Below are 26600 nucleotides of genomic sequence, written 5' to 3'. Positions count from 1 at the left end.
TGTCAGTTCCGTTTTTTTTAAAACATATGTTTCCCTTTTCAGATTTTAAACCACATCTACAAGTACTTATTTAGCTAAAGCAGTCCATAAATCTGTGGCCAATGATGTACTACATGTGTTTTTACATTATACCGCTCATGAATAACTGAGAACTGTAATATGATTTAAAGATACACTTTTTCTTTAATAATAAAAACTCCTTGACATATTATATAATACTTAAAAATAGCCATATTAATCAGGCATTGCCAAAAGATATTTAGAGCCAGATTCTTTCATTTAACATCTCCCCTTCCCTTACCAATCACAGCTTCCCTAGGAAACAGGAGTCGAACTTTAGGGTCTATTGTTACATCCAACTATGCTGGATCATTAAAACATAAATGAAAAAGTGCACAAGAATTGCTGAAACAAAATTAAAGCAGTGTGTTAATAGTTCCTAGAAAACAGAGCGAGCTCCTTTAGGAAAGAATGTCAAGTGTAGCAGAAAAGACGCTTTTTTAAATTGCAAGTATCAGAAACATCTTCTCAAAAAGGTTTCAGCAATAAAGGAAATTTTCTGGCATTAAGGGAAATAAAGACCTAGGACAGCATAAGTGGTTTCTCCACATTTCTCTGACCTTCCCAGAAAGTCAAATTGGCCTTCAGGCTGACCCTCAATCGTGATAGGCTATGCCAAGGTCCACAAACCACCTCCAAGCACAAAGTCATGACAAAGAGTGGATTCTTTATTCCTTTATTCCTCAGAAGCCAGGAAAACTTTCTCAAAGCCCCATGGCTAAACATCCCCCATCACTCTTACTGGCTCCGACTGGTCCTGGCAACAGCTAGAAAGAGATGCTATGGTGACCTGGACCCATCATTTGGGATGGAACAGAAGCCTGGGAGTCAAACACATTGCTGGTATGTCATTTTAGTGTCAGTAATAAGTCTATAGAGGAGTGTCACTAAATACAGACAAATACATAACGAGAACCACAATACTCTAGGGGCACTTGGGTGGCTCAGACAGCTAAGAGTTCGACTTTTGGTTTCAGCTCAGGTTATGATCTCAGCAGTAGTGAGATTGAGCCCTGAGTTGGGCTCTGCGCTGAGTGGGGAATCTGCTTAAAGATTCTCTCTCCCTCTGACCCCCCCCCACCCCCCGCCACTCGCATGCTCTCTCTCACTCTCTCAAAAAAATAAACCTTAAAAAAAAAAAAAAAAAGAGGGAGAATCACAATACACTAAAGTGAAGGATATGTGCACCCAGGCTTGTTTTACTATATCAGAGAGGGAGAGAGAGAGAAAAAATGAATCCCCTTCAGAAGCTATCCTTCAAATCAAAGGAACTGACAGAGGGAGCTTGACGTGCAGATTTCCTTAATCTCTGAAGTGTACTTGCTGGTTAATTAAACGCAGGCAGCCTTTAATGGGAAGGAAGCCCATGCAAGGGGCACTGATGAGGAGACCTCCAGTCCCAAGGGGGAACTGTGGAAGTGAGCATAGAGCAGCCGAGGGGTCACCCCTCCTGAAAGGCGGGGTGGTCAGGTGGTTGTCCACCATCTGCTCTCAGGTATTGGTTGAGGATTCCCGGGGCAGAGGGGAGTGGTTTTCAGCCCAGTGCTGGAGCACCGAATGCTCTCAGGCTCACATGTGGAAGACCTAAGGAGAGACGTGCAGGAGGGACGAGCAGTGAAGGAATAAAATCAGCCACTGCGTTTTTTCAAGTAACTCTGAAAATTTTGAAACTGATGTCATTTACAAAGACCTCAAGTCACTTAGGCAGCTAGCTAGGTCTTTAGTCCAGAACTCAACTTGACTAGCCCAGACCCTAAATAAGTCACTTACTGCCAGCTCTTTGCAAACAAGCACATCTCTTTACTCAACAAGGGCCAGTCTGCTGTTCCCCTGGGAAACTCTACAGGACTGTCCTAGCCCATGTGCCTCAATGGCTATGTGACCAGTTTTTCTGCCCCTATATTGCAATGGGCCCTGGGAAATTTCAAGGATTTGCTTCTTCTCCAGGAAAGAGGCTTCAGAGACCCTTTGCCCTTAGATTCAGAACCATATATTGGTTTTATTACATGGTCTTTTCCCCTGTCCTTTCCCTAAACCAGTAGGAATGGGGAAGCAAAGATGAGACCCTTCTTAGGGACTCACCAACATATAAGATCTTTCTACATTCTCTCTAACTCCCCAGTGAGCCCACAGAATGTGTATCTAGAAAAGGAGGAAGTTCCTCTTATGTTACCTTTTCTCAAATTTCTTTTCTGTATTGGACTCGGTAAGACTTTTGGAACTCAATAGCCAAAAACCAAGTCCTTTTTCTCTGTTCTTTCATCCCTTCCAAGGCAGAGTAATTAGGAATTAGGAATAGGCAAAGAAAGCAGACATTAGCAAATCTACAAAAATGCTACATCATTGTCATAAGAATTGTCCCCTCCAAAACTCCTTGTTGAAGTCCAAACGCCTCTTCCCTGGAAATGGGACTGTATTTGGAGATCGGTTCTTTAAAGAGGTAATCAACTCAAAAATGATGACATTGGAGTGGGCCCTAATTCAATGTGACCAGTGTTCTTATAAGAGGGGGAAATGTGCGCGTGCACAAACACACACATGCACACACAGAAGAAACACCATGGTAAGACACAGGGAGATGAAGGCCATCTACAAGCCAAGGCCCAGAACAGATCCTTTCCCTGCAGCCCTAGAAGAAACCAACCCTGCCAGTGCCTGGATCTTGAACTTCCAGCCCCCAGAAGTAGAAGGAAATAAATGTCTGCTGTTTGAGGCACCCAGTCTATGGTATCTTGTTACAGCAACCATGAGCAGTCTGGTAACAACCACTGCATTCACACAGCTTGTGTCTGATACACAGAGAACCCAAGACAAAGTCCTCAAGTCTCTGCGGGGTCTTGGAAGAGAAGACCCCCAAGATATTTCACAGATATATGATGAGATCCCAAGCAAACCAGAGTCCATGAATAGAATCCTACAGTGAAGAAAATCACAGAAGAATACAAAGCATACAACTCAAAGAACAAAGTTGATTGACATGAAGGAAGGACAACAGAGTCTTTAGACAGTGGGACACAGAGGTGGAGTAGGTTAGTTAAAAGTTAGATGACCTGGTAGAGAGGGAAAATGAGAAAAGCTATGAAAAGAAAAGAAAGAATTAAGAAGTTATTCAAGGAGGTGGCATGGAAATTACAAAATCTATACAGGCTTTAGCTATAACATCAGTACAGCAAATCAGAGAAGAGCAAGGCCGTAGAAAGTGTAACTGTGAGAAAGACAGTGCTGGGCTACAGGGGAAGGAAAACCCCAAGTTCCCCCTAAGCCTCCCTCCTCATCACCCTGCACCAACACCGACCTTCCACGCCCACAGAAGATGAATGGAACTATACCAGGAAAGGCCTGAGAAGACATTCATCAGTATTTGATCATGAACTCCTGGCAAAGGGTCAAGCCACTGGCTATGGGATTGCTTTGTTTTACCTAATTTTTAGAGCACGAGATAAACCAAAGACCAGGGAGTTTCCACAAGGGACCAGCCAGCCTCAGCTCTCAGGCCATCTGGGGCCTTTCCAGCCACTGGTCCCAGCAGGAACCTGCAGGAATAAGGAGTTCTGTCTGAGCTCATGCTCACAGACAAAGGCCCTACTGATAGGGCACTTCCTCTGGAACCCTTGCCCCCTGTCCTTCCTTCTCAAAACCAGAACAGGAAGAGCCTAGCCATATTATCTCTTTTTCTTTCTTTCTGCAGTGTGCTGTTCTCCCATGGTGACAGTATGGGGGACAGGTCCCACATAGCGGCAGTGAGGTCAAGACTCAGGTGTGGGCTTTGAAGGGTCTGTAGGAAATGCAGAGCTTAGGTAAAAATGTTTCCCAACAGAGATGGCCCAGGTCCCAAAATCATCACTGGGGTCTTAGTCTGCGTATATGTATATATATACACACACAATCATATATGTACACATACGTATGCATGTTTGAGTCCATCTATCCTATCTATATCTGTATCTGTGACCCTACAAAACAGAGGTGGTGTTCTGGGATTCAGGTATAAACAGACCCTTAGCTAAAAACAATTACAGCAGCATCTTCCTATCACCTAACAGGTGTGGCAACCTGGTATGTTTCTATCCTGTATAGGGATTTCTCATCAATAAATGACGGAAAATAAGTCAAAGACCAAAATGAAATTAAAAAGTAAGAGTAAAAAGGGTAGTTATTCACGCCCATACTTTGTATGATGTGCATGAACAACCACAGCAACTCTAGCGGCCAAAACTAAAACATGTTTATAAACACAACAGATACCATTTATAACCTAGGCGTCCCCATCATCCTCCCTTGGGGAAAAAGAGACCCCACTGATCCTTCCATTATTAACCAAGCAGCTACTCAGTGCCTAACATTGTGTGACATGCTAAGGCTATCTGTCAAGCACAGTGACTTTTCTTACAAGAAACAGAAAGCCCAACAGGAACATACTGCCTCACCTTATTTCAGCAAGGTCCCTCCAGCCTCCCTGCTGCTGACCATGATGCGCCCTACTCCCTGCTCTTCAGTGTGTCGGCTCCGGCCCAAGCCAGTGGCAGGACAGCCTCTAGGCCGTGCAACCATCTGTTCTGTTGACAGTAAGGAAATTCCTTTCCCAAAAAGTGATGAGCAAATCCTGACTCAGTTAAATTGGTCAGTGCCCGTTCCTCACCCTGGGCCCATGGAATGTGAGTGAAGGACCGTCTGCCACCGAGTCGGGCCTGGGGCTTAGGTATGACGGACCCTCTGAGGCACATGGCCTACGTGGAACAGAATAGGAATAGTTGAATGAAAACAGAAGCAAGAAAATCTGAGAATTAAGCACTGAACACTATACATATGTGTATGTGTACATACATACATATACACGTGTATGTGTAAGCATGAAGGTACTGATACTTCATATATGTAAAAGCGCTATTTTTATATATGTTTATAAAAAAATGGAAAAACCTGATTTTAAGACTTTTGATTTAAGGGGCACATGAGTGGCTCAGCTGGTTAAGTGTCTTGACTCTTGATCTCAGCTAAGGTCTTGATCTCAGGGTCATGAATTCAAGCCCCGTGTTGGGCTCGATGCTGCACATGAGGCCTACTTTAAAAAAAAAAAAAAAAAAAGACTTTTGATTTAAGACATGATCAATGAAAAGAACAGACATATATAAAAGGATAAATAAAAACTCTACATACATGCTTAAATAACACGTATGTGATCAAAGCAATAATGTCTTGTGGGAGTTTGTAGAAACCACTGGGAAAGATGGTCAAGGGAAGACCACACAGAAAGAAAAAGAGTGAAGCAGAGCACAGAGAACCAGGAAAGTAAGGGAAATCTCTAATTTCGCAGAACTGGGGAGGCTCACAGTAGAGCTTCTTTATATTACCCAAACCTTACATACATCTGAAATGTGTTTGAGGGGCATCTGGCTGGCTCCGTCAGAAGAGCATGCAACTCTTGATCTTAGGGTCGGTCATGAGTTCAAGCCCCATGTTGGGTGTGGAGCCAACACCAAAGGAAAAAGAAGAAAAAAATGTCCTGAAATATAATCCTAAATGTATGAGTAATAAGAGGAATTTGAAACGTGATCCTGGACTATCAATCCTAATACAAGCAAATTAAATGTGCACTGTATAAAATCCAAGGCAAAAAAATAAGCACTACTAATAATATACCTGATCATGAACAAAACCAGACCTAATTTCTATGCAAAGCACAATTATTGCATTCAAAGGCATATGAATAACATATCAAAGTTGATCCAAAAATTTCCCTCCTTTATGTGTTTAAATTCTACTTGACTATTTTATAAGCCCCACCACATTTCATGACAGAACTTCGACACAGCATCTCTGCTCCATAAGCCAGTGGTCAGCAAATCATGATCTCCAGCCCGCTTTGAAAATAACAACACATCAACATCGATTCATGTATTTATTGTCTCTTGCTGCTTTCCCACTATATACTGGCAAAACCGAGGCATTGTGAAAGAGACCATATGGCCTACAAAGCCTAAATTATTTACTATCTGGCCCTTTACAGAAAGCTTGCCAACATCCAATTAAATAACTATTTCTTGAAATTTTATTCTTAAACTTTTTTATAATAAAATTTTGGGAAAACTCCAAATTTTTATTTTAAAAAGTCGGGAGTTCAGGAAAAGACTTACAATAAAAACGCAGCTAAGTATTATCTTTCACTCAAAGAAAGCTCATAATAAACAAAAAAATGCAGTAAGTAAAATAATAATAAGATATTAAAAAAATACTCACAATCTTTCAAGGAGACTTAACCCAGAAAATGAGCCATTCTTCAGCTCGGATATTTTATTGTTACTCAGAATCCTAAAAAAAAAAAAAAAAAAAAAGGAAAAAAGGTAAGTTGCAGAATATATGTACACCATCAATATCAAAATAATTTAGCTCCTTATTTTTAAACCTACGAGGAATTCTAAGAAGTCACTTATTAGGCGGTTTTTGAGATGCCTGACAAAAACAGGAGCTTCTCTCTCTTTCTTTGAGAAACCACCTAAAACAGCTCACTCACTCATCTTGTCACCTCTTAAATTGTTCCCATCACATTTGACTAAAAATTTTAAGGTAAAAAGGGAGATAAGTGAACAGAAAATAGCTCTCAAGTTCCATATGAGAAGAACACCACATGCACTTATATAATTAATTAATTTATGTAAGTCGCATACTTACTGAAAAACTAGAAACAATGGAGAAAATGTGTAACATGCTACAAAATACTGATCTTACAAAGAAATAAAGCATCCTCTAGATATTTCAATGCTGAATATTATTTGTAATTTAACAGTATGCAAATCTACTGTCTACATGTGTGAAAACATCTTTTACACACCCTAACATACAGACAGCATGGGCAGATCTACTCTAATACTCTATCTGATGTATCAGGACAATGCTCCTAAAGATATGACCCAACACCAAGAATTTCTTTCAAGAAGTCAGAGTCAAGCCACCTGCACAATGGGACTGCCTAAGAAGACACTATGTGTTCTTTGTCCCCCTCTAGGCATTGAGCCCCTTACAGCTAAAGCACCAATGAAGATTCTCCATAAAGTCAATGTGCTAAAGCTACCTGATTCGGACATCAAGATAAGAAAATGAGAAAACCAAGGCAGAGAAGAATAATTAGGTTAACGGCCCAAGGTGACCGGAGCAAATGCCAGAACCAGATCACAAAGCCAGAAAATCTCGACCATAAACCTCCCGTTCAACATACGTCAACGTAGGTCCAGAGACATGCTGCTGGCCTCGTGGGCAGAAAGCTCTGCATCACACACCATGATGCACTTCAGGGGCGCCCTTCAAAAGGGGTACAAAGTTGCACAGGGTCCCCTCCCCTCGCCGACGGTGCAACACAGCGATTCTATGTATATACAAATAACAGAATGCCTCTGGGTCCTCGGAGTTCAGGTATTCATTTTTAGTTTCTCTACTTTCATTATTCTAAACGAAGAACCTTTAATTATTTGTCTTCAAACAAAAACAGCCATTTGACATCTGATTTTCTTTTGATATGAGTGGAATCAAAAAACAACATCTCTGTTCAGACCCATTCACCTTTCAGAGCCTTTTTTGTGGGATGATTATTAGGAGCTTCACGAGTCAAGGATACCTGTGTTTGAGCTCAGCTCTCTTGCTTTCAAGTTCCATAGATCTTGGCCAGTCCCTCCACCTCTCTGTAAGTGTTCCTCATTCATAAAACAGGAAAAATAATATCTACCTCATAAACACTAGAAAGAAATTAGGAAAATGAGTATTCATTAACTTTCAGATTCTGTTTCCTTGGTTCTAAGACCTACATCCTCTCTCATTCTAATGTTTCTTGCAATCCAAGTATATTACCATGTAATATCTTGCCTCTTCCCCAAGACATGGCTAAAACAAGGACAGGGCATTGTCGACCATTGGCACCAAGAAAACAGAAAACATGTGGTCGAAAATACTACAGTTAAAATACAATACCATTTTCTCTAATCAAAATTACAAAGGTTTTTACAAATGAGGTGGTTGGCTCTGGCAAAAGCAAACTCATTCTCCTTCACAGCCACCCAGGTCACTGAAAAAAGCTTTCTCAAGCAGCCCCTCAGTGTATCCTCAAGACCCTCCCACCCTGCTCCTCAGAACATCATCCCTAAACATGTCCTCAAGTCTAACAAGAAGGATACTCCGTGACCTTATTTCAGCATTATGTAAGAGGAAGAGTAAAATGATGGTACATTCAAACAAATCTTCATGCATCCATTAAAAAAGGATTCTTTCAGAGGAAAGTTGATAAAAAGGAAAATGCTCGCACTTAGTTCAGAGGCAAACAAAACTGGTATCACTGATTGAAAGAATCTCTGCAGAGATAAAAAATAAAAACTTTAAAAATTAAAAAAAAAAAAAACCCAACCAAAAAAAAACTGGGAAAAAACACACCCTAATGGATCAACACCTTGGTGATGAGGCTTCTACAAGTTTCTCTTACTCTCTATAATCTTGTAGTGCCTTTTGAAATATCTAGCAGACAATTCTTACTATTTAAATATTTTCTCTCCTGATGATTAAAAACCTAAGAAACTTCCTAACCAGGGAGAGTTTGAAATTGAGTTAATTTTGCATATAATTCTATCTTAGAAATAAACACTGAAGGAATACTTTAAGTTTTGAGATTAAAGGCTCACGTTTATTCATATTCAAGAAATGTTTATGCAGCTACAGTTTGCAACTTAACAGGCACTATGAAGAGACACTAAAAGTAGAGGAATGAACAATGGTGTGGAGATCCAAAGCCCAGGTTTTAACGGAGACTCCCCCGCCCCAACAGTAAGTCATTTAGGTCACCTCTCTAGTTTGACTTCAATGTCACCACTTTCAAGATGGAAAAAATCAGACCAGAATGACCACCAAGTTCCCTTGTAGCTTCTTGTTATTTTCTATATTCATATTCTCATGAGCAAAACTGCCGAACCTGATGGTGACTGAGAATTGATCACCGATAAACCAAGAACTAAAGAAACAAAGGAAAACTATGCAGGCTACCAGGTAACAGACTCAGTGACAGGACTGCCCTGTGTATGGTGAAGAATGATCCCCAAATATGGAGGGAGCTTATGAAAAACTGTCAGGGCGCCAGCTGAATTACACTCAGTACTGTTGCAGCAAAAGGACTGTCGTTGGCTCAGTCATAAAGGCTTTAGTACAATAAATGATAGATTTTATTGAGAAGAGTAAGAAGGAAGACATTTCATCACACTTAAAAAGTTATAACTGTAACCTTAAAAAATACCGTTTACAACCTCATGTTAATATATTCAGTCTATCCATTACTTGGTGTGTTTAAGGATTTTGTGCAAGAAAACAGGATCGGTATGAATAAATCTACTCTGCAGAGAGTTTTTATACTCAATTTTGAGACCAGAGACTGTGGAGCAAGCAAATGCATAATCTCACGTATCATTATAAACCTAAAACCCATTCTAATCAATATTTTTGCTGACATCTTTGAAATTTCAAACTTTCTAGGACGTAACTGAATGTAAGGTATAAAGCTTGACCAAAGTTATAAAGCTCATGTATACCCATTTCTGTTCTCTACTAGCGACGTTTTAACACCACCTGATCTATAGACAATGCTTAGGAACGCAATGCTGGGCTCCTGCCTCTTGAATTTAAACACAGTAAGAAGACTTTGACGTCCATTATTACATTTAACACAGTATCAAGTTAGTTCAATATATCATTTCGGTTGAAACATGAAAAAAGGAATAAGACCTAATGTAGACATGTTTAAAAAAAAATCAAAAGTTTATGGAGCAGAAAAAATTAAAATTAAGTATTACAAGTTCTCAGTCACTTGCTCTTGCAAGTCCCAGAATGGAATGCTAGGCACAGCACCCACACCCTGGATGGCAGAAGGCACAGAATAATTTTCCTTTAGAGAGGAATTGAAAATACATGTCAAGAGCTCTAAATATTCAAATCAAACATTAGTAATATAATTTTTTAAAAGATTTTATTTATTTATTTGGCAGAAATCACAAGTAGACAGAGAGGCAGGCAGAGAGAGAGGAGGAAGTAGGCTTCTTGCCGAGCAGAGAGCCCGATATAAGGCTCGATCCCAGGGTCCTGGGATCATGACCTGAGGCTTTAACCCACTGAGCCATCCAGGTGCCCCAGTAATATAATTCTTGAAGTCGACCCCTGAAGAAGAAAATAAGAAAAACAATCAAATAGTGCTATTACAATGGCTCAAATGGTGGGACTCCAAAAGATATGCCCAGCCAGAACCCAGGACTATGACCTTAACGAGAAAAGGATGTTTGCAGATGTAATGAAGCTGAAAGTTTCGAGATGAGATCATCCTCAATTAGTGCGAGCCTTAAATCCAGTGATAAGTATCCTTAGAAAAGAAAGGGGGAAGACTAAGAGACTGTCATATTTAAAACAAGGGCAGTCTCATACAGACAAAAAAAAAAACAAAACAGAAAATGAAAGGCAGACAGATTTAGAAGCTACAATAACTAAAGATTTCCTAGAACTAAGGAGTAAAGAGGACTACATTTTTAAAATCATAAACCATGTTAAAAGATAAAAAACAAATACTTATGACTATTACCAAAAACAAAGGCCTCATTTCCCAAATATATAAAGAGCGCTTTAAAAAAAAAATCCCCAGTAGAAAAACTAGCAAAGGCCATAAAAAGACAGTTCAGTGAAAGTAAACACAAATGGATCATAATCGTATGAAGGGATATACAACCACAATCATGAGAGAAATGCAAGTTAAAACTAAAACAAGATACCATAATTCACTTAAGGAGTGCAAGAAAAACGTGATAACACATTTTATAATCAGAGGGAAACCACCACTCATATTCTGCTCTCAATCAATATAAACATTATGGAAGGCAAAAGTACAAACGCATTTACAACCTTTGATCCATTAATTCTCCTTCTGGAAATTTATCCCAAAGACAAATTTGCAATTGTGCTATATACATGTTATATATTAAATTATGCAATTATATATTTATACAACAAAATTATTCATTGCACTATTATTTGTGAAACTTAATGACTGGATATTTAGGTTGATTCCAGGAACAGAGGATTGGTCCTGATGAAATACAGGACCCACAAAATGGGACAGCAGATGAGGGGTTGCAAAATGGGAAGAGAGAATGCTCTTCAGGCACTCACACAGAAAGATCAGAGACATACTAAGGACTGAAGGTATGCATTTACATTTTAAAATTCTCCATCCCTCGACATCTCTGATTTGCTCAAGCAACAGAAACTGTAGTAACACAAACTGATTCTGCATTAGATTTATTATGTAGAGTAATACTTGTTATTGCTACATCTTTATCAAATACAAAAGGGGCGCCTGGGTGGATCCGTCAGTTAAGCGGCTGCCTTCGGCTCCTGGGACAGAGCCCCGAATTGGGCTCCCTGCTGAACGGGGAGCCTGCTTCTCTCTCTCCCTCTGCCTGCAGTTCTGCCTACTTGTGCTCTCTATCTCTCTGTCAAATAAATAAAATCTTAAAAAAAAAAAAAAAAACAGACAATATGGCTAGGCTAAGCTTCTGAGACACTTTCATAGGCACATGTTCTAAAAATTTAGGACCACCTGTGATAAGCTAAAATCAGTTATGCTAACTCCTCATAAGTCCTTTTGGTGCTTTGCTTCATTTATCCTGCTAATGGAAACTGGTTACTCCCATGTTCACTTAAGTTCTAGGCCAGGGGGTGGCCCAATCCAACCCACCACCTGTCTGGACAGCCTGTGGGCTTCTAAGAATGGTGTTGATATTTTTAATGGTTGGGAAAAAAAAAAAAATCAAAAGAATGGTATTTTATAATACATGAAAATTCCATCAAACATAAATTTCCATGTTTTTAAAATATTTTTGGCAAACGACCATGCCCATTTGTTCACATACTGTCTGTGGCAGCTTTCCTGCGATGACGGCAGAGTTGAGTAGTGTCAACAGAGGCTGTCGTGGCCAAGAAAGCCTAAAATATTTACTATCTGGCCCTTTACGGAGAAAGAGAAAGTCTGTCAGGGCCTGTTTTAGCATACGCTGTCCCAGTTTATTCTTTGGTTTCCGGCAAATGAAAATCAAGTGTTCTTTTCTAAATTAATTCTTCCTAGCAAGTAAGAGTAAGTACTAACTAGATGGCAAAACTTCTCATCAATCTGAGAAACCTTTGTATTAAAATCACATTTAAGTCAGCACGCCATCGGCGACATGCACATTCTGTCCTAAATATTAGCAGTTTGTTTGCCAATGTGTCCCCAGTTCTTAATGCATCCTTTCATTCAGCTCTGCAGAGAAAATTCTGGGTGGTGGGCTTTAGTTCCAGTGCGTGAATCGATGTTTTGCCTGCCAACTCTGCCACATCACCTTGTTTTAACGAGGACTTTGCATTTGGTGAAATTCCTGTGCAGGGACTTGTGTATTTGCCGTGTCTCCCGTGACTGGGTGAAATCCGTGTGGGGATCTTTTTGAACCTGACCATCTCTGCATCCCCACGGGAGTGGATCTAACCGTGAACGTGTGAGTCCATCGTGCAGCCCCTCCTCATACGGCTGTTCTCAGTTACTCTTCAGAAACACCCTATGACATCAGTATTATTTTCCTTAAAACTAAAATTTGCAGGGCGCCCGGGAAGCTCAGTTGGTTAAGCGTCTGCCTTCAGCTCATGATCCCAGGGTCCTTGCTCAACAGGGAGCCTGCTTCTCCCCCTCCCTCTCCCCCTACTCCTGTGCTAATAAATAAAATCTTTAAAAATAAATAAATAAAACTAAAACCTGTGAGTCTGGGGACTTGTCCGGGTTCAGATTCAAACCAAGCGGCACAGTTAAGATTCGAATGACGCCAGGTACATAATAAGACGCTCTGGTGGCCACGGAGGTGCGCTCCTAAGATCTTCCTTCAAGAGAGACCCTGCAAAGGAGGGCGGTTAGCAGAGAACTTCCAGCTGCAGCTGTCCTGGGGATCTGCCTCAGTTTCCAAACAAAGTCTGCCCACTTTGTAAACAATGCCAGCCAAGGACTCAGCACAGCAGGGTAACAGGTTCTCCATTTCTGGCCAGCACAGACTCCCCAAGGGATGATCTCTGCAGCAGCACTGGCCCAGACTTCTGCAAAACTGTCCTATCCAACCGTCCTTCCTTTCCCGTCCTTTCACAGAGGCCAGCTCTGCATCCCAGTCTGAAGGGTCGCATGCCCACGTCTGCTTCATTTCCCTTCACCTTCCAGATGCAACTCCAGCAGCACAAATCTTGTACTTCTAACCTCTTCTTAACACTTGGCTGTGCTTCCCAAAGGATCCAACTGGCAAGATGCCCAGAATATCTTTTCAATAAATGAATAAGATAAAAATATGGCTGGGTTTAAGGTTCTGCATTCAAAGATCCCTCTTAAGGAACTAATAACACAGCATCTAAAATGTAACCAATGTCCCAGCTTCCTGTCGTACAGATGAGGAGAATAAACCTCGGTGCTGTTCTCATGACTTCTCTCTGAAGCTTATGGAATTTATTTTTGGGGGAGAGGGGGAGAATAAAAAATACTACCAGAATATATCTAGTTCGCGTATTTTAATACTGCAATAGAAGTGTCCTAAGCTACTGTTTTCCACATTTTCACCCTTCTAAAATTAGGACCATCTTAAAATTGGCATCAAAGGAAATTTCCAGCTGCTAGGAAAAGGAGTAAGTTAAGAATTTATCAGTCGTTGTCACTGTTGGCATACACACAAACTGTGGATGAATTTTAAGTCTGGATCCTTAATTACGGCTTAATGTTTACACATTAAGGTTTCACTATGATACAGCACTGAAATAAAAAGTTGTGTAATAGAAGATTGCATATTATATGGCAGTCGGCGTAATTAAAGGCAGTAGAAATGCTAAATCTCTCAGAATTTAACATTTAGGAGAGGTTGGTGAGATTCATTCATGTGTCATAGAGAACAATCACTCATGCAGCTCAGAGCTCTCATTAGCCACCCGCTCACTTGTAAGAGAAGCAGTTAAACTTTCAGTGATGTATGATTAAATTAAATGGGGGGGGGCTTTTTAACTTAACTGAGTAAAAGTGCAAACAAAACCCTATTTTCATTGATATTCAAATGATACTATCAAGACTAAAGATAGAAAGAAGTCAAAATCACTTTAATAAAAAAAGATCAGCGGGTTACGATGTGTGCATTTAAAATATATTTATCACACACAGAAAGAAAAAGAAACTGGTAAGGGGGTAAAATGTCATTAATAGCAAAAGTTCCAGGCCAAGCTGGGTCACTTCTTCCTTATGCTTTTGAAAATCGTAAGCAAAACTGACCTCATTACTCCAAGTTGATATGAGGTAACCACTAACCAATTCCTCTACATTTACGATAACTCTTAATATTACTATCAGTCCCTACAAACAGCACTCACTGCCTTCACACCCCTATAAGACCCATGTTTGGGTCCGAGTGCTCCTGGTTTGCAGTCTTTTGATGAGTGCACAGTAAACTGTGACTAATAACTACTTTGGTGATTCACTGGTTTCCTGTTAAACTTTGGACTCAGGTCATTAGAAGCAGACTTCTGGATTGTTCCTGCGTTCTCTCTAGCTACTGGGTCCTCTGAAGTGGTCATGGTTTCCTTTGGCCTCAACCTGCTTCAAAGCTGTGCTCAGCCCGAACCCCTCTCTGCCCTTCTAGCAGCCTGAGCTTGTGAGTGGTAGTGGGAGGGCCCAGCAGCGGTCCCAGCTCTGGCCAGCTCACGAGGGGCACTAGCAAAGCTTGCCTGAGGAGTTAAATGAGATCAGACCCCCATGTCTGAAAACTGAGCTAACAGATTTATGTGGTTGGGGAAAGACAAAATGTATTTGGCCTCCGAATTTAGAAAATCTTTCCAGCAGATTCACAGAGTCTGTCTCGTAAGAGAAAAGCGTGGTTTTCGGGGAAGGGGCCAAGGGAAAGAATTATGGGCTCTGATAAAGGAACTCTTTGAACTTGACTAACACCTATCACCAGAAGAGTTTTGTTACCCTGAGGAAATTCCTGGCATATCATGGTGGGGTTTAGAGTACAAGAGGCCCTCTGGTATCTACCAGCACAGGGCAGATCTCTCATTCATGTCGAGTTTCATTTCACCCTGATGATTCACAGGGATTACTGGGAGTAGCTTCCGAGACGGTTCCTCAGCCCCATCGGTGTTGTTATCTTGAGGATCTGAACATTGAGTGCTCCCTCTTCTTGGATAATTAGGTTGTTTGCGGGCAAAGTCCTTTTTTTCAAAGTCCCTTTTGCTTACAGTCTTGACAAGTATCCTTGTCAACACGGGCACGTACAAAGTTAGTTCTACAGTTTGGTTGATGCCCTTGTAGTTGCTGTTAATTGTAGAGCCATGACTTTATTTGCTTGACAACCCTTGTTCTGTTTTAAAATTCTTTCAAAATGCTCCACAAGATGTTGGAGCTCAGAAAGGGGAGTGATCTCCCGTCTTAATTTATGTTTCTTTAATAAATCATGAAGCTCATGGAGAAGCCCATTAAGGAAATGAGCAGACAAGGCACTACCAGCTTTGCAGTCCTGGAGACCAAAATGCTCTCTAACTACTTCTTCTAAGCAAAATCAAAAATCTGCAACCGATTCGCCCCTTTTTTGTTTACAGGCCTAACCATGGTCCAATCGATTCTCACAGGAAAAATCCTGGGTGTAGCTTCAAGGAGTGACTTTTCTCACTTTTTTAATTGTTGTTGTTCTTTTGAGGCATGTGTGGTGGGATCCTCAAAGACTTTTTAGAAGGGTCTTTCCAATCATCTGCATGGAGCCACCTGTGGGCACCTCCTTACCGCATGTAAATGAATTGGTATAAAGCAGGAAATCCAGGGTCATGAGCTCCAATAAGAATCTTGAAGTCTTTATAAATGTAGTTTGATCTACCTTTAGGCCTGGACAATCCTTTACAAACCACGACTCGGGTGAAGGGTTTATGTTTTGATGCAGCTGTGATCCACAGTTCACAGGATGGTCTTATTCTCAAGGACATCAGGAACTGAGGAGGTGAGGAGAGGTGAGGGGAGGTCGAATGGAACATTAGCATCAGGACAGTCAGGCGCAGACGGGTTAGATGGAGAGTTGAGTCCTCAGCCTCAGTTGGAGATTTTGTCTTCAGTGTTTTGTCTCCTTGTAACAACTGTTTTTAGAAAGGCTATTTGAGGGAGCCTGGGTGGCTCAGTTGGTTGACAGATGGCCTTCAGCTCAGGTCACGATTCCTGGAGTCCCGGGATTGAGTCCCACATTGGGCTCCCTGCTCAGCAGGGAGCTGACCTCCGCCCCCCCATGCTCGTTTTCTCTCAAATAAATAAATAAATCTTTAAAAAAATAAAAAAGAAAGGAAGGGTATTTGTAAGCCATGCTGTCTTCTGGAGGCCTCTGTTAACCAACCAAAGATTACATTTCATTGTTTTTGGGAGACTCGAAATCCTTTTCTCAAGGGTACCCCTAAAGTGGATCATCTTTTCTAAAAGGGAGGAAAAGAAGATTTAGACCAGTTGGAACCCACCTCTACCTTTAGATTCCTTAAAACAAACCATGGGGAATGGGGTAATTCCACCACTGCCTAAAACCCAGGGAATCCCAGGTTTCTCCCCTTACAGATAAGGAGGGTGACTTACCAAAGCAGCTTCAACAGACAAACAGAAAGCAAGTATGCACAGTAAAGTTGGACAGCTCAAAACCCAGAGCAGAGCCAGGATCCTAGAGACTGACCTAAGAAACTCCACAGTTGGTGAGAGATGAACAGTAAGCACAAAGGGCTCGGTGGGAACTGGCACCTGGTTTGCTCATTGGCCTCGGGGTTGTATGAGGTCTGTGTCTAGGGATCCCGCCTCTGACACATTGTGCACACACCAAAAAAGACTGCAAAACCCACAGCACCTCCACCAAACATGGAATGGGGCTCTGAGGCACACTGTTCTAATATTGCTTACAGAGCGTGAAGGCAGTGAGTATTTATGCTCTATAGTGACTGGTTACAACATCAGAATTTTCTTAAATGAGAGGGAATTGACTAGTCATTACCACTTTTCAATTTTGGGGGAACTATTTCAGTTCTGCTCATGATTTTCAGAGGCATAAGCAAGAAGTGACCCAGGTCAAGTTAACTTCACTTGTCTTGCAAAATAAACTAAATTAAGCATCGCTTATACGACTAACAGGTTTTGTCTGTTCAAAGCATTTTCAAGTACAGACTCCATTTGTGTTTGATTTTAACATGGAACTATCAGATGGGACATAAAAATCTCCTACATAAGACAAAGATGTCAGACAACCTACAGAGATGTAATAACATAAAATTAGGACATAAAATTAGGACATAAAATTAAGTTTTTTGGAAGAACATGGCTTATTTCTTTAATGTACAATCCTAGCCTTATTACTGAGCTGTAACATACATACAATAAAACATACAGAAGTATTCAGTGTGATGACCTGACCACTGTACATGCCTTTGTAATCACCACCCCAACAAGACAGAACAAGTGACCATCACCATCCTCTCAGAAAATTCCTCCCTGCCCTTCGCTGCTCTTCCCCACGGGATGCCCCCAGCCCGTAGAAACCACGTTCTGACTTCCATCATCATAAGTCAGGTTGGCCTTTGCGGGGGACATTTATCACAGTTTGGGTATATCACAGTATGGGTATGCCTTTTGACTTTTTTTTTTTTTAAGATTCATCCATACTGTGGTATTCTGATTTGTTCCTTTTTATTTCTGAGTCATGGTCTACTCTAGAAATATACTTCCATTTGTGTACTATTTCCCTGTTGATCAATATTTGGGCTTCCAGTTTCAAACTACAGTAAGAATGCTGTGTGTTTCCTTTTGGGGACTAAGTTTTGTTCTCTTTAGTAAATCTGCAGAGTTGGAATTCCTGGGTCACAGGGTAATACATACATAAGACATTGAACTCAGATCAGTTGTACCGTCTTCCCAGTCCCCCCTGGCCCTGTGTGATGGTTCCAGTTCTTCCACATCCTCTCCAGAGTCTGACAGTCTATTTGATTTTGGCCTTTCTAGTAGGTCTGCAGCAGTATCTTATCTGTACTTTTGTCCATGTAAATGTGGAGCTTTTCTTAATGTGCTCATTGACCATTTCTAGATATCCTTTTGTATGGTGTCCATTTATAGTTCCTGCTCATTTCTTGGGTTTGGAAGAGGTGAACACATAAGTAACTAATAAAAGGCAACAAACGCTTTAGAGTACACAAAATGCTATTTGGTAGGTGGGGTGGGCAGAGAAACCAGGAAAGCTATGAGATCATTTCCTAGCCCCCCCACCCTCTTTTAATGTATTTGAGATTCACGTGTTGCACATGTCAGTAGTTTGCTCCTTTTTCTTGCTGAGTAAGTAGTCCATGGTAGGGATGGACAACGCTTTAGCATTCCCCAGCTCAAGGACATCTGGGTTGCTTCCAATTTTGGGTGATATTCATAAAGCAGCTATAAATATCTAAAGAGAGGGTTTTGTGTGAGCATGTGTCTTTCTTTTAGTAATTTTCTAGAAGTCTGATTGCTGGCTTATATGGTAAATGCATGCTTAATTTTGTAAGAAACTACCAAACTGTTTTTCCAGAGGAACTGTACCATCCTGCTCTCCCACTAGCATTGTATGAGGGGTTGCCCCACATCTTCCCCAGCACCCGGGACTGGCAGAATTTTTTTGATTTAAAGCCATTCGATGTGCAGTGGGATCTAACTATGGTTTTAATATGCATTTTCCTAAGAAATAATGATTTAGAGTGTCTTTTTTTTTTTCAACATGATAAGTGTACTCCTTAATCCCCATTACCTGTTTCTTCCACCCCCCACCCCCCCAGGCTGCTTCATTTGTCTCTTTTTTTCCTCCCCCTTTCCTCTGTTTTGTTTCTTAAATTCCACATATGAGTGAGATCATATGGCTTGACTTTTTAAATTCAGCAGATAAAAGATAAGAGGATCACTACTGGGAGGAACATCATGAATCTGGAATATATGCAAATAACAGGGCTCCAGGGGGTAAAAAAAACAAAAAAAGGGAATAGGAAGTAGGGCGCCTGACTGGCTTAGTTAGTGGAGCATGCAACTGAACTCAGGGCTATAAGTTCAAGCCCCATGTTGGGTGTAGAGATTACTTTAAAAAAATAAAATTTAAGGGGTGCCTGGGTGGCTTAGATGATTAAGCATCTGCCTTTGGCTCAGGTCATGATCCCAGCGTCCTGGTATGGAGCCCTTCATCAAGCTCCCTGCTTGGCAGGGAGCCTGCTTCTCCCTCTCCTTTTCTGCAGTTCCCCTCTGCTTGTGCTCTCTCACGCTCTCTGTCAAGTAAATAAATAAAATCTTTTTTTAAAAAATTGAATTAAATAAAATTTTTTAAAAGCAGGAACTGGTCGAAACATGGCTACAATTAAATAAGAGGAAATGTCTGCAGAAAGTAAACAGAGGTCAGCAGGGCACAGGGGAGGAAGGCTTAGGGAATTATTACATAGTGGGTACTGGGTTAATGTTGGAGACGATGAAAATGCAGTGGGTATAGACAGTGACAGTGTTTCTATAAAACACTGCAAAGGTCTTTAACGTCATTGAATTATACACTTACAAATGGTGAGAAATGATGTTATAGGTCTTTTACCACAATAAAGAAAGTCATGTCTAATAAACGTGTATATAAAACAAAACAAAACGAAAGGACACGTCACCAGTTTGAAGACTTATAAAAACCAACCATACGCCAGGCAAACGAATTTAAAAACAAAAAACAAAACAAACAAAAAGCCATGTACACCCAGGCATATTCTAATAAAATTTTTGAGTTCCATGCTAAAGAAAAAAAAAAAACAAAAAAACTCTACATTTCCAAACAGACATTGAAAACATGCAGGTGTTTTTATCGTTTAGTTTTACGATCTTTTCCACAGATTTGGCAAATTAGGGAAAAAGGTCAGTGTATCCACCTGCCTTCTTGAAGCTGTATGCAATAGTACTTCCAACCTGAATCTTGGTGAGGTGAATAATGATTAAAACGAGACAGCAAGTCAAAGACATCAACTGCTAACATACTACTGTGGGGTCACAATCTAATTTATCATCAGACAGACACTTGAGAATAACACAGGGTGCCATTAATAATCACACTAAGACAACAGGTGTCAACCTGGGCATACGCTCACACTTAACTATTCAAATGGTTCATTAAATAACCTTTCAAGTTTCCATGCATTTTTAATCAAAGACCTGACATTTTTTTAAGGCCTGTTCTCTCTTCTGATTATTTCAGATTCCTTATTCAGCGGCTCCATAAACAAAAAGGAAATAATCTATTTTTCTGCTCTGACACTGAACAGTAAGTCTATGTGTATTTAAATAGCATTTGGTTAAGAAAAACAAAACAGTTTTTTATGCCGTGCTAGATACGCGTCTGAAATGCCTAAAAATGAAAAACTCTGTATTAAAGAATACGTCATCTTATCTTACGAACACACCAGCTCCATGAGAAAAGAGAGCCCCATTTTTCAAGGCGTCTGTACATCATAAAGAACACTGGACACTTAATATTTATGATCCAATAAGAAGCAAGTTATTTGGCATTTTAATCAAACAGAGAATGCTCTATACTGAGGTCTTTTCAGAATTTTGAAATCTTTGATTTTTTTTTTTTAAAGATTTTATTTATTTGACAGAGATCACAGGCAGAGAGGCAGGCAGAGAGAGAGGGGGAAGCAGGCTCCCTGCTGAGCAGAGAGCCTGATGCGGGGCTCGATCCCAGGACCCTGGGATCATGACCTGAGCCGAAGGCAGAGGCTTTAACCCACTGAGCCACCCAGGCGCCCCAAAATCTTTGATTTTTAAGCTAAAATTCATGATGGACCCACCACATGTTAATTGAGAATATACTGAAGCAGACAGATTCACATGTACTATTAGTCCTTGAGGTCTAGTGTAAAGTGCTACATGTGGGATGCATGACTGATCCAAATGAAACAGAGGGTTTTTGGTTTTGTTTTCTTTTAGGATTTATTTATTTTAGAGAGAACATGCACACGCAGGCCCACGTTGGGGGAGGAGCAGCGGGAGAGACTCTCAGGCGGACTCCTCTCTGACCACAGAGGCCCCTGCAGAGCTCATCTCAGGACCCATGAGATTGTGACCTGTGCGGAAAACAAGAGTTGGGAGGCTTAACCCACTGAGCCACCCAGGCGCCCCAACAGAGTTTAAATATTACTGAAATGCAGAATGATTAAGGGAAAGGTGTCTGAAATTTGTTTAAAAAAAAAAAATGAGTAGGAATGCAAAGGGCAAAGAAGAAGAGGGAGATCTTTTAAACAGAGAAAACTCCTCAAAGGTCTGTATTAGTTTTCTGATGCTGCAGAACCAATTACACAAATTGAGTGCTTTAAGTCAACACCTGTAATTGGGTGCACAGCTGTACAGGTCTAAAGTCCAGGCACTGAATGGGTGGGTCCCCTACTCACCAGGAGCTGGCTATGAGTCCCTGAACACCAACAGGAAAGATGCTTGAGTTAATGAATGGAGGGGAGGCAGGGAGGGATTTAAGTATACACATCAACTACAAAGTATTCTTAACCAAAGCCACACTTGGATCTAAGTAGTGAAAAGTGATGCCTCAAAATTTTAATTTGCATTTCCAATTGTGAATGTGTGTTCCCTTCCTGGAAATGTCCTTTGACCATTACAACACACTGGTTACAAGTAGGAGCTCTCGAGTCAGACTGTCTGGGCTCAAATCCTGGTTCCATTACTTACTGGCTAGTGACCTCAGGGAAAATAATAAGCTTCCATGCCCCACAGCCTCAGACACAAAAGAGGGATCCTAATAATAATGATCTCATTAGGGAACTGTATGAATTAAGTAATACAACACTTAGAACACGTGGGACAGGCTCTGGCATGCTCAGCAGACATTACCTATTATTACTGGCCCATATTTCTGATAGACCATGTATTTCTTTTTTACTAATTTGCAGGAGTTCTTAATATAGGGAGCTGAGCATTTTTTTCCCAATACAATCTCCCAAAGATCCTTGGGCAGCTGGTCGAAATGCTAGGAGACACTCCACTAGAAGATATTTGGAAAGCACATTTTCGAAACTATCGCTGAGGAGTGAAATCAATATTTTTGACAAGGATAGAGCTTACTACTAAGTACAGAATCTAAATAATTCTCCTGGTAAGAAATCTCTCAAGACCTTTTGTAAATTTAGGTGGCTAAGCCACTCTTTTAAAGTAGCTGTTGAAACTCTCTCAAACAGTAAAGAACACTGATATGCACAAAAACCCATTATGATCCCCAGATTATAAAACCAAAGAAACAATTAATATAGTCATTAACAGAGTCTTGGGCTTCCACGGCCAATGGCAAACAATGGCACGTGTCCCGCCCCTTCCCTGTCCCGTGCCCAGGGCAGATCATGAGTCAGTCCTAGCTCTTTCCTGATAAGCTCACACAACATTCCTGGTGGCTAGTCCCAATTCACTGGTGCAGACATTCCAGAAACCTATTTGCCATCCTGGTTCTAGTGCAGAAGTAGATCACAGTCACCTAGGACCCCTGATGTACCTTTATAATTGGTGGAGGGATGGTGACCAGGAACAGGCCAGCCTCCTAGAGAGGATTTAGGAAAGGTAGTAAGGGTCAGCAGGGAACCGTGTGGAATAGATAGCTTCAGCCAGAAGGCTGGCATTGAAAGATTTGTAGTAAATATGTCCTAACACAGGCAAAGCCAGGAAGGGTGAGCATGCCAGCAAGAAAAAATAACTGTGGGGGCGCCTGGGTGGCTCAGTCGTTAAGCGGCTGCCTTTGGCTCGGGTCCTGATTCCGGGGTCCTGGGATCGAGCCCCACATCAGGCTCCCTGCTCAGCGGGAAGCCTACTTCTCCCTTTCCCATTCCCCCTGCTTGTGTTCCCTCTCTCGCTGTGTCTTCTATTAAATAAATAAATAAAATCTTTAAAAATAATTTTAAAAAAGTAAAAAATCTTTAAAGAAATAAAAAGAAAGAAAAAATAACTGTGACACACACATTTCCAAGACCTCCATTAAGTCTGGAGATAAACGGAAAAAATACGTGTCTGTGTGTATGAAGTTATGGTTTCTTCACCATGCTGAAGGAAAAAAGTCTACAATTCCAAATGTTATGGACACCCTGTAAATTTCTTCTGAGACTGAGAAATTCAGATAAACAAGCTGGCCGACTTACTGAGCTAGGGGGGTTAAAAATTTGTATTCCTGGGGTGCCTGGGTGGCTCAGTGGGTTGGGCCTTTGCCTTCGGCTCGGGTCATGGTCCCGGGGTCCTGGGATCAAGCCCCGCATTGGGCTCTCTGATCAGCGGGGAGCCTGCTTCCCCTCCTTCTCTCTCTGCCTGCCTCTCTGTCTACTTGTGATCTCTGTCAAATAAATAAATAAAATCTTAAAAAAAAAAAAATTGTATTCCTGTAACAGAGGAAGGAATAGGGTTCTACAAAGAGACAGCCAGAGTTCCGGTGCTAAAGAAACCTACCAAGATCTTAAGGGCGGGGGGGGGGGACTCAGAGACAAAACAGAAATCCAATTTATAGAAAGGGAGCACAAGGTCCCAATGTTGGGAGCAGCCCTAGGGAATGAGGGAAGGTCTCAGCCTGTTAAGCGAGGGGTACTCAGCCGGAGGAGTGGAGAAAATGGCATGCAAGCTCCAGAACCACTCGGGCCAGACCCTAAGGAATGAACCAATCCTACACACATCCCCTCCACCAAGAAAAAAGGCCCCGCACTTACTACCACAATGCAACCAATCAATTCTAATAAATCAATTTTAGCTTCATTAAATGTGCATATAATGTCTGTGGATTTTTAAATATACCTCTGTGATCTCATCAGGTGTGGTTTGCTTTAGTGGGATATATGAAATCATAGAACTTTAGCAGTTCAAGAGCCCTTAAAGATCATCTGTTTCAAAATCCCATTTTACTATTCAGGAAAGGAAGGGCCAGGTACATTATGATCAGCTGAGGGTCACAATTCTACTTGGGAGCAGAGCTAAACAAGGCCCCTGTATCCATTCAGCCTCATAGTTATTTCCTCTGTACCCTCCTTACTGGTCACCTTTACAAGTAAGAATGCCAGTTCCCTGCCCACCCAGAACAACTGTGACACATAGGTACGAACCCTCCCTAAAAGGGGAAACCTGCCTAAAAGACAACTACTTCCCTATGCTGCTATGATTCCTTGCATCTTAACAGGGCAACTAAGCTGGAGATGGGGGCAATTATTCCCAGGTAAAGTTTTCAACCTCAAAAACGCAGACAAGAAAAGGGCTGATTATTTCATCATCAATAATACTACACTGCAGTTTAAACCCCTCAATGACAGCAAGAGGGGATGTTCTGATTCCTTCCCCACAGCTCCTTAGACCGAACACCCAGCAGGTGAGGATTCTCAGTTCCCTTGTCATCTCATCAGCCAGCCGCCTCTAAGAAATGGTTCAAAGTGAACAAGTCCCATAGCTTTTGTTCAACACAGACTTAACCCCCACTCTACCACCAAAGTGAGCCCTGAAATTGTCGGTTACGTCTTTTATGGACATGATACCGAGAATTATAGGCCTAAGGTCACAATCGGGGGCCCAAAGCCTACAAAACAGGTAACTTGAGAGGATCAATTTATCTGTCCATGCTTCAGTGGACACACCTGTCGGAGGGAGACAATACTAACCTCACAAAGCGATTTTAATGAGATGTGGTAGGTGAAGCATTTGGCACAGGACCTGGCACATGATAAATATCTGAATGCTGGTTGTTACTGCAATTTTTAAATCAGTTAGAGGTTCCTATAGATAGTCATTTCTGTAAGCCAAAGAGCTGTATAGACAGCTTAAGGTTCTCTCGTCATTCCATTTCCATGTAATTATCAAACTGGTCTTGGGAGAAAGTTAAACTAAGCAACACAAACAGTTTGTCACCACATAACTCAATTGTGAATCCTGCAGGTTACATCAAAACTGGAAACAGGGGTGCCTGAGTGACTCAGTTGGTTAAGCAACTGCCTTCAGCTCAGGTCATGATCCCAGGGTCCTGGGACCAAGCCCCGAATCAGGCTCCCTGCTCAGTGGGGAGCCTGCTTCTCCCTCTCCCTCTGCTGCTCTGCCCACGTGTGCTCTCTTGCTTTTTCTCTGTCAAATAAGTAAATAAAATCTTATTTAAAGAAACTGGAGACAGCAAGTCTATCAAATTAATTTTATCAGAAGGCTAAGCTGTGTTTTCCGAGACCCACGCTCTTGAAAGAGAACATTAAGAAGACCAGAATCTTTCCACTGATTTTATTATCCTGCAACATCCCAAAAGAAAAATAAATGCACCCCTAAAAATAACCCAACCTAAGCTGAAATAAATTAAAAATAATCACTCGGGGTCAGAATAAAATATAACCATGAAGGCTTACCTGTAGAGTCATAAACTAGCAGAAGAGAAATATAAAAGGGCACGAGAGAGCCTGATTGGGCCATATGATGTTCAGCTCCCAGCAGTATTTTCCAGGCACAAGGGGAGCCTGGTATTCACCGACCACAGGTCCCCACACTTTCCATTTGAAGAGCTGCCACCATCTACTACCACTCAACATCCCAAGACCACGTAGAATGCCTCCATCACCCCCTCACCTGTGCTCATACAGTGACGACAAAACACACACAATTTAAAGGGTTTTATAATCACTCAAATGGGAAAAGATCGTAGCCCTAATGCAAAGACCTGAGAACATTAGAAAGCTTAAACAAGGGAAAGTCTGACCAAGCTTTTACACTCCTGATCCCAATCTGTGGTTGCTAACTTCTAGAAGAGCTGATGCACCAGTTTTTTTCAACTTTACCCTGGAGAGAAGAGGGTTTTTTTGTTTTTGTTTTTTGGTTTTTTTTTTTTTAGTAAGGAGCCCTGAAAAATCTAGTCACAGAACAGCTCTCCAGCATTCTGTAAACAGGCAATAATCTCAAGTGGACAGCCTCTACTTCTCAGGGGTTCAGACTGGATGGCACTCGCTCTAGTACTTCAGAAAGCATTAATCGGGACATACGGCCTTCATGCTGGATCTTGGCAGGGAAGCCATACAGCAAAGTGAGCCATCTCCCCCTAAGGGCTTCCCGGCCCAAACCACATGAACTGTGAGCCTGATAAGAGAGGTGGGGAACATCAAGCAAAGGGACCAGAAGACGATCCATGGGGTAGTGAATGGACCATGTTTGTGTCTAGACAGATTTCAGACCAGGCACGGTACAGAAACTAGACAGCAGCAGGTTGAAGCTGAAATGAAAAGTAAGGAAATGAAGACAATGGTTCAAGCCACTTTTCAAGAAGCTTTATTATGAAGGAAGAGAGCAACCCCTCCAACATGGTGCAATTACGGGGATATTTTGGGGAGAGGAGAAAAGATATGGCTATGTAAGTCCAGGAGAAACATCACAAACCAGGGGAGAAACTCAATACACAGGAAAAACAAGTGATGGTTTCTCAAGAGACAGGAGGGAAGGGGAT

At 41.4% G+C, this 26600-nt stretch overlaps 1 protein-coding gene across 1 annotated transcript in view; it reads right to left on the bottom strand.

Moving 5' to 3' along the window:
- The window catches only part of ADGRA3 (adhesion G protein-coupled receptor A3), a 124277-nt gene that overhangs the window by 81849 nt on the left and 15828 nt on the right, over positions 1 to 26600 (bottom strand). The window contains exon 2 of the mRNA XM_032854110.1: positions 6298 to 6369. Coding sequence (XP_032710001.1) covers positions 6298 to 6369 — 72 coding nt within the window. The remainder of the gene's footprint in view (positions 1 to 6297; positions 6370 to 26600) is intronic.

The sequence above is a fragment of the Lontra canadensis genome, unplaced genomic scaffold, assembly GCF_010015895.1.
Source record: "Lontra canadensis isolate GAN:19392208 unplaced genomic scaffold, GSC_riverotter_1.0 scaffold1, whole genome shotgun sequence".
Classification (NCBI taxonomy): Eukaryota; Metazoa; Chordata; class Mammalia; order Carnivora; family Mustelidae; genus Lontra; species Lontra canadensis.
Note: the sequence above shows the minus strand (reverse complement) of the source record. Positions and strands in the feature narration are given on the sequence as shown.